Source organism: Phyllostomus hastatus, unplaced genomic scaffold (assembly GCF_019186645.2).
Source record: "Phyllostomus hastatus isolate PE091 unplaced genomic scaffold, TTU_PhHast_1.1 phas_scaffold_317, whole genome shotgun sequence".
Lineage (NCBI taxonomy): Eukaryota > Metazoa > Chordata > Mammalia > Chiroptera > Phyllostomidae > Phyllostomus > Phyllostomus hastatus.
Window position 1 is genome coordinate 6,410,811 of NW_025334023.1, and position 9,196 is coordinate 6,420,006.

The following is a 9,196-nucleotide window of genomic DNA, read 5'->3' on the forward strand; positions in this document are numbered from 1 at the left end:
TTTAAAACTGACATCATTGCCACATCCCTACTGTATTTTCAATCTATGTCCTCATTCAGAAGACCTGTGCTAAATCCTTATATTCCACCCCCCCCCCCCCCAGGAAATGATCCAAATAAGAGCCTGATTTCATTTACATACACACACACTTGCACTCACCGACAACAACACTTCCTTTAAAAAACAGAATGTCACTTCCTCAATCCAGAGGCCAGAGTCCCTTGGTTCTGATCGGGGGAGCCAAGACAGGAAACTCTGGTAAGCCTCTGCCTCCCCCCATCGCCGGCGCCGCGGCCGCGGACAGAGGGCAGGGTCTCCTCGGAGCTCCCTTGATGCACTGCAGCTGGAAGGCCACAGCTCCCTTCCCCGCTTCGGAGCGATCCCGGAGTCCCGCACCGGGAGTGAGTTTAACAAGGGCATTTCATTAGAAGTGAAGAGGGAGAGGATGGGAGACCTTGACACCTTTTAGCGACCTCATTTCCAAACTCCTGCGAGTAGCCCAGGGCTGATTTCAGCCAAATCTCAGGAACTGGCATCGGTTGGTACTTTGACCCCGCCAGGCAAGGCATCTTCTCGTTTGGGGGCGGCGACAGACAGCCCTTCTCAGCACTCAACCCCAGGCTGGACCGCCTGCCCCTTGATGTGGCCCGTGTCTCACCCAGAGGGGAGAGGCTGTCCCAGCAATTTCAGTAAACACTGTCGGTTAGCACCACCTGGCAACTGAGAACCTTGACCCCTCCCGACCCCAGGACTGCACAACACAAAACCCGGGCCAGCTACAGCGAGCCAAACTGCAGTGTCACCATGGAGGGCTGGGGTTGGGGGATGTATGTGAGAGACATGCCGAATAAAGGGAAACAAGGGGACAAACAAATGAGTCACTAAATGCAAGGGCTGCACATGCCGCTGACGCTGCCCGTGATGCAGAGGCTGCGGACTGAAAGGAAGCAGGCGGCCACCCGGAGGGGCGGGCAAGAAAGGGAAGGGGGAAAGGGTGTGTAGCGCCTCGCCCTCGGTGGGGCCGGGCTGCGCGGCCCGGGGCCCCGGCCCCCCCCTTCCCGCCCACTCCCCCGATCCCGTAGGCGGAAGCCGTTCGGGGTTACTCCGGTCCCCCAGCCCCGGGAACCAACTCCGTCGCTCTCCAAAAACAATCGATGCAAACTTCAATACTGTGTGTAGTTCACAAGGAGGCTGGCTGCCCAGGCGCCGCCGCCGCCGCCGCGCCCGCCCGGCGGGGAACCAACAGCAGCTTCCACCTGCCGCCCCGCCCGCCCCGCCCCTCCGCGGCGCACCTGTGACAGGTGTGCAGGCGCCCCACACTGACCCGAGCCGCGGGGCGCGCCCGCCGCTCCTGGCCCCCAGGAGGTCGGCGGCCGGCCCTCCGCGACCGCACGGTCCCTCCCGGAGCCCCCAGCCCCACGTCAGGCCGCGGTGCGCCCCCGGCCCGCGCCCCCCGCGGCCGCGCCCGCCGCCCGCCCGCACTCACATAGCGCCTCAACTTCTTCTCGGGGGGCGATTTTCTCAGCCAGCCGGTGCACACAACGTCGCCGCCGCCGCTCATGCTGCCGGCCGCAGGGAGCCCGTCGCGGGGTCGGACGGACAAGGGCGCGGGCGCGAGCCTCTGGGTCAGCGGGCCGGCGGTGCGCAGCTCGCGAGGGAGGGGAGGGGCCGGGCGGCCAGCGGGGCGAGGACGAGGCGGCGCGGACCCGGCGGCCGCGCGCGCGCGCCCGCTCTTCCCGCGCGCGTACTCGCCTTTCGGCCTTGGAGGGGGCGCCACGGCAGGAAGAGCGGGCGCGCTCGCCACGCCCACAGCCCGCCGCGCCCCCCGGCCCGCCGCTTTCGGAGACGCAAACACCCCCTGGCGTCTTTGGACCCGAGAGGCCGCGGTTCCCCAGGACGCCGAAGCCTGCAGCCGGCCGCGTCCTCCGGCCCCGTTTTGCTTTATTCCCGAAGCCTCCAGCAGTTCGAGGGGGTGGCGGCCGCGCCTCTGGTGGGATTGGGGGTGGAGTGAAGGGAAGGGCTCCGCGCCCTTGGGCGCGAATCGATTTTTCACAGAGGGTCGTCAGGAAGGGACCCCAGGGCTGCTCGAGTTTCCGATCCATTCCCAGAGTTTCAGGTTTCACTGGGTCAGGTTCTGGCTGAAATTAGTGATCCGCTTCCCAGCAAGAGTTTAACTCTCGCACCACTTGGTGGGAGAAGGAAAGAAGAAAACAGACTACTATGTGCTGGGCGCTTTTTCATTCCTTGTTTACGCAATTGTCTCTAGGAATCTACAAATCGGGCAGGCAGTATTATTCCCATTTTACAAATAGCTTAAAGTCCCCAAACCTGTGTGATGCAGAGCCAAGTTCCTAATTTTGGTGGTGGCGGTGGAGGTGGTCCTGCTCCTCTGCTTTTTAAAGTGGGGAAATTGCTCTAATGTGTGCAGATCAACTTGGGGGTCTATTATTACCAGCAATTAAAGTCCAGCTGGCTCCTTCACTGCCTCTGGGAAATACAATTCAGTAAAAGAAAATTCATATGAATTTTCAGAACCAAGGAAGCAAAATGAGTCCACGTGTTTCGTACTAAATCAGGCAAGGTGGTGTAGAATAAGAAATGGGGGTCAAAATTCTCCAGCGTTCCAAATCATTCACACAGACTAGGAGACCTCTCTGGCGTTCATTTGAAAATTGCGGTATAATGATACCTCTTACTGCATCTTGGTGAGGTTTATCTGAGATGAAGTGTATGAAAGCTCCCACTAGACAACCCCACATTTCAGGGGGAGGACGAAAGGAAAAAAAAAAACCCTTTGGTAGGGGCTCTTTCCCACTCACACAGTACCTTTACAAGCAGTATTAAAAGGCAGGTCCTCCCTCCAACTTCTTTGAGAAGTGAAGAGTAATCCATGCTATCAGTAAGGAAGTATGCTGCCAGCAAGTGAGTAGGCGAGACAGCATCTTGCACTCCCCAGACAACTTTAGACGAAGGCTATTTTGTTCACTTCCCTGTCTTTTTGCAGCAAAGCTAGTTGTTTCAAACATTTGGACATCCATCTGGTTTTACAGATCTTGGCTGGGTTGGGAAAAGTTCAATTGGTTTGTAAAAGCTAATCATTTACTATATGTGTAGCTCTTCTATACACTCTGGGAAGCTTACATCAGCTCCTCTGTAGCCCATTTCACTGACTTTCAACACCATTCAGTGTGCTGCTGGATTGAATATAAAGCCAGAACTGCCAGGCTATTGCTGGGACGAGTTGTCCCCTAGCCTTTCAAGTTAGGGATCCTTAAACCACATACAAGGACCACCACCAAAATTATGGCCATTTTGCCCTTTGGCTTTGGCTTTAAGTACCTTAAAAAGCTCTGCGACAAATATCAAAATACTCAAGTCTGCCAAATCAGTCAGGAGGCGGTGACTCTCCACCAAAATAAAGCAGCTTCTGACTTCATTCCCATCTGAGTCATGGTGCCAGGTCTCCGGGGTTGGAGGTTCTGAGAAATCTGCATGGTTAGTTTGCAGCTACCCTAACTTTCTTATGACTAGGCTGCCAGCACCCAGCTCAAGCAGCACATAGAAGGCAGAACTGCTGCTGGAGTCCCTGGCTGCACCCTGGTGTGGCTCCAGTCTTCCGAGCCTGAGGCGCGTGCCAGGTCTGGAAACAGCCCTCGGACAGAACGTTCCTGTTTGGGTCTCTACTAAGTCCTCTCCACTTCTTGCCTTTTTAATGCTGCTTGCCTTTGGCTGGGGAGAAATGGAAAACAAATAGTGATTTATTTACATAGAACTAAGCGCCATCTATCGGAATCAGTTGGGATAACGCCCCCCACCTCCAACCTGCGAGGACATGCACCACTGGTCTATAATTTAGGCAATTTTGATTTTGAAGACCACAGTATTTCCTGGAGGAATTAATGGCTGACTGCAAGGAGGGTTTTGGGTCATTAATTGTATACTCATCAAATCCTCAGGAAATGACCACCTTAAAAGGGAGGGTTTCTCTGGAGGGAGCAGAAATTAGAGAAATGAACACCTGGGAGGAAAGCACAGGCACCGCGTTTTGCTCCCCCACCCCCAAAGCCTGGGTTCTAAACGGTGCACTGTGGCTTTGAGTTTCATCAGCGACAGCCTGCATCCGTGCCTGTCTGGGAGTTGAGGGTTGTGGTGAGCGGCAGGTGCAGGGCTGGTGGAACACTCCCAGGAATGGGTTGGAAAGGCTGGAGGGAGAGCTGTCTTCAACTGCACATCAGGCTGGTGTGATTAATGCCACCCACGCTGGGCTTGATGTCAGTGTTTGGACTGGGGGTGGGGATGGATGTTTGTGTCCTAGCCCTTCTGCCTTTTCTCCTCTTCAATTTAGTTGACAGGTTAATTTCAGAGCTGAGTGCTGCTTGCCAAGGTCAGTGTGGCCAACTGAACGGAACCACCTCGGCTTGGTGACTTTCATGGCACTTGTCTCTCAGGCGTATTGAGGCTTGCATTTCTTTAACCCCTGGGTGCTTTGAGCCCTCTTGGTTCCCTCCACCAGATTACTCTGACCTTCCCAAATCAACTTTGGCATCTTGTTTGGACTGAGATCTGGAAGTGGGCTTGGGGTGTGGCTGAAGACCTAATTGGGTTGGGTTCCCTCCCTGTCTGTGGCTGCTAACAGTCTGTTACTTGACATTACACCCAGTGGGAGACATTTGGGAAGTAAGCTTTAGAAAAGGTTGAGCAAGTCCAACTTTCCAACCTCCCTTTGTAAAGAACCAGAACCTGTGCCAATTGCTTTGGGGCAGTTAAGCTCCTGGGACATTTCTCCTGACACTAGTGGTGGTGAGGACACCAACATTTGCAGCTCATGCTGCAAACTCAGTTATATTCTCCCAAGAACAAAGACCGTCAAGGTCCCTGGGAAAGTGTCTTCGTGCTCTAACCATACTTCGCATGATGGCCCCTTTCTTCACAGAGAGAAGTCCTGCCTTGAATTAGATCGTGAAAATATGTCAGGACCTCATTCTCTAAAACTTACCATCCCCACCCCCCAGTAGTTTTCTTAGATTCACATTGCACCCTTATAAATTGGGTTGTCACTCTGGACAGCAAATATTTGTTTCCCTATTTCCCTCCCAGCATGGTGCCAGGCACACATGGATGCTCATTACATGTCTGTTGGGAGAATGAAGGAACCAATTCTTAAAGGATAATGAGAACTGTGGACCCCTGGAGCACCACCCCTGAGAATATTATCTGTGAAGGTCCTTATAAGCAGTCAGAGTGTTTAAGCCCACAGGGACTGGCCTGGTGGGAAGGGCAGAGCAGGTGGCGGTAATCCTATGCAGTTTCACTTTAAAAAGTGGTTGAAACCCTTGGGCAGTTTTGAGCACAACGACTCCTTAGACCTTTGACCTCTACCCCCAGGCTCTAGAGAGCTAACTCTGTTAATCCTTGGTTCAAACCACGACATTGTTGTATGGACTCCCCAGATACCCTCTGCTCTGGGACTAAGATTTAAATCATTTATGGTTTATCTGGTATCTGGTTTCACTGTGACAGTCTTAGAGGAGCTCTAACACTTAACCCCTTGTACCCTCCGACAACACTAGCAAAGTGGTGAAATCAAGTCCCCTGACTCACAGGGGGTTTTGTCCGACAGCTGACCAGAAATACCATTTTCTTCTGCACTGAACGCATGCACAGTGGCTGTGCACATTTACTAGTCTCAGTTTTGCTGGGTTCTCAAGGGCCCCAAGAGATCATCTCATCTGACTCTCTATCAGAATTGCCCAAGATGTTTGATTCATACAGCCATTAATGTGCTGGTTAATGTTTAAAAACTGGCTCTCTGGTGGTGGTAGCTTTGATTTGTAGTATGTGCAGTTTTTGTGGTATAAGTACTACACTCCCTCCACCCTTCCCTTTCCCACCAAGTTCAAATGATTGACTTCGTGTCTTTGAATACAGTTAAGAGACACACAGTTATGTAGTATTTCTAACATAAAATAGATACAAATAACATGAAGAGCAGGGATAACAGCAAATTGTCCTAATTAGTAACTGAGGAGTTTTGGTTTATTCCCTTTGTTTTTAATATAACTTAAAGTCAGCATTTTTAAGTGCACAATTCAGTGGTCTTTAGTATATTCACCAAACTGTGCAACCGTCATGGCTAATTTTCAGAACATTTTCATCACCCCAAAAAGAAACTCCATAGTTATTAACAATCACTTCTCACTCCAAACGCTAACCCCTGGCAATTGTTAATCTACTTCCCATCTCTATGGATTTGCCAATTCTAGACATTCCATACAATCAGAATTATACATGGCCTCTTGTGCTTGCCTTTTTTTACTTTGTACCATGTTTTCAAGATTCATCCATGTTGTAGCATGTCAGTTTTTCATTCCTTTCATTTTATGGATAAAATGATCCCTTCATTGCTTGATAGACATTCCAATGTTTCCACTTTGTGGCTATTATGAATGATGATGTAAACATTCCTGTGCAAGTTTCTGAGTGAACCTACATTTTCAATACTCTTGGGTGTACACTTAGGAGTCAAATTGCTGGATCATACCGTGACTGTGTTTTCCTCTTTTTACGGAACTGTTTCCCACAGTAGTTACAACTCCATTTACATTCCTACCAGCAACTGTATGAGGGCTCCAATCTGTCCACATCTTCTCCAATACTTGCTATTTTCCTTTTTAAAAATACATATATAATTTAATTTTAATAATGTTATTTTTTAACAACCAGCTTGCAAAACTTTTCACAATTTACCAGGCTACTCCCATAGTCTGGTAAGAGCCAGTCCTAGCGCACCCCTGCACAACAGTCCACCGTACAAAACCCCGTCATCCTGTCCTGTAGGCAGTTCCACTTCTTTCTGCTGATGAGAGCAGTACTCAACAGATTTGAATTTCCTTCTTCTTACATCCTTCCTGTAGAAACCAAAGCCTAAGGTCTCTTGGAACAAAAATTTTTGATTCTGGAGAATTACAGATTTTCAGCTCTCACCAAGCACTCTGGGCAGAACACAATGTTTCCCTCCTACGTTTGTGATGAGAAACAAAAATAAAACCCAAAATGTATCTTCCTGACACCCAGATGTATCTTCTGGATGAGCTCTGGAGCAGTTGCTTCAACAGGGCAAGCAGCTGTGGTCTGTTTCAACATAATTTGATGTAATCAGGGCTAATTTTGATGATGCAGTAACTCTGAAGACCGTTTTTTAACTGGATTACTGTTGGGTCAACAATCATGTGGTATTACGTTTAGTGGCTGGAACAAAAACCAGAATTAAAACAGCTTCCCCCACCCCCTTCGAAATGACAGCCCCACTGGGATTAGAAGTTATGAGGCACATTTAACACAATTAACTAAAAAAGGAAAGTAGCTGCAGTCAAATTATACATGCAAGCTTCTTTAAGGTCCCAAGTGTTAACTCAAAAGAGCTGGAAACTTATTGTTGTTGTTTTCTTTTCCAAGAGTGGTTAGACATAGGTTGGCAGCCATCATTATAACCTAATATTTTCATAACATTCTAGGAAAAAACCTTAAGATTTTTCCTGAACCAAATGATGATTTTAGTAGTCCACAGTTCCCTCTACTTTCCATGTATGTTTTCAAAATGATTGAGGACTAAATTTAGGGAGCGGCATGCCAGGGTTGTAGGAATGTGTTACACAAAGCGCTACACACATTTGCAACTGTTTCTGATAAGCAGAGCCTTTTATTTTATTTTGATAGATGTGGCTATCATCGTTCACCGCCAGCCCAACGGCAGGGGCTGGGCTGCTCTACGCACACACGCTTTTGTCTCTTCCTCACTCATTTGAAACACAGCTAAGGCCCAGGACAAAGGCCGTTCCTACAGTTCTGGAAAGCAGGATCTTCAAAGATAGATGTCTTGGAAGCTGCCAAATGTGTTGGTTCTTCAAAACCTCTCTAATACAGTTTTGTAGTTCAAAGAAAGTCTGATAGGTGTCCAATACCCTGAGTAAATAAGACTCCATTCATTTTTCTGTGTGTGTGTGTGTGTGTGTGTGTGTGACTCAGGGCATCAAGCAACTTGAAAAGCAAAGAAGTCACTTACCCGGTTCAAACAAGTGGTCTCCAGTGCTCTCAATCTCAATTTCCCAAGAGAAAACAGGGCTGGTCCATTTTGGGTCAGGTGTCCACCTCTGTTCTCAGTAAGGGGAGCTCATGTCCCTAGTATGCCTGCTGAGGATGCACTGGCTAGGCCAGGGATAAGGGAATTCTTAGAGGAGGAACGGGTTTGATAATTAAATAGACAGCTTGAAAGGTGTTTAATAGAGATATGAAAACCAGTTTTGTTTCTTTCAGGACATACTGAGTATCATATGAAAACTTGAAAACACTTAGAGAGGCATGTGTTTCTGTTCAAAGACAAAAAGATGCTTACATTCAAATACATGTTACTTAGGAAAGATTATTTATGTGCTTGATATTTTATTCTCAGTAAGGATTACCTAAGAACCTACTACCCCAAGTTTAGTATGAAAATACAAATATGAGTAAATCCAGGGTCTTAAAAAGTTCAGTGTCTTTCTAGGGAGAGTGATAGGCAGGGGGATGTCCACAGTAGTGTGTGGACAATGAATGCTGTAATAGAGTTTTTGGAAGGACTGTGGGAGCACAGAGAAATTAGCAACCAACTATACAGGGGCCAAAACTGTAAGGGTTAGGTTTTACTTGTTTTGGTGTGCCCCACAGAGACAGGCACAGAGTAGGTATCAATTCAAATTTGCTGAATAAGATGATGTAAACAGTAGCTACTTCAATTTGGAGGTGAGAAACTTGTTTAGATTTAGAGAGTAGGGTGGAGAAAACCACTAACTGTGAAAATCTGAACAACTCTAACTTTACCTGCTTCTGAATTTCTTTTACCAATCAAATACATTCACTCAACATACATTTACTGAGCACCTGCTGTGTGCAAGGCACATGTCTAGGGGCTGGTTATATAATGGTGAACAGTATAGCAAGGTTCTTAGAAAGCAGTCTGCTAGGTCACTGTCCTTCAGAAACAAAGTTGGGAGAGAAGCCCTAGAAACTAACTTTCAATAACAGATCATGGAGACAAGTTTCCAGCTGAACTCATAATTATTTGATTCCTAACTTTTTGTTCTATGCTAGGCAATGGCTCCAGTCTTGGATTTATGCTGAAAAGGGCTAGTTTAAAAGTTTATGAAACATTTCAGATACA

The 9,196-nt window shown here is 48.4% G+C and overlaps 1 protein-coding gene across 2 annotated transcripts in view; it reads right to left on the reverse strand.

Annotated features, from left to right (window-relative positions):
• The window catches only part of GAB2 (GRB2 associated binding protein 2), a 177,127-nt gene extending 174,152 nt beyond the window's left edge, over positions 1-2,975 (reverse strand). The window contains exon 1 of one of the 2 annotated variants that reach the window (XM_045817954.1): positions 2,827-2,975. In XM_045817954.1, the coding sequence (XP_045673910.1) occupies positions 2,827-2,892 (66 nt within the window). In that variant the 5' untranslated portion in view covers positions 2,893-2,975. Of the gene's footprint in view, positions 1-1,486; positions 2,131-2,826 lie in introns of those variants that run through there. The other variant, XM_045817953.1, reaches the window with a different exon arrangement.
• Between the last annotated feature and the right edge of the window lie 6,221 nt (positions 2,976-9,196).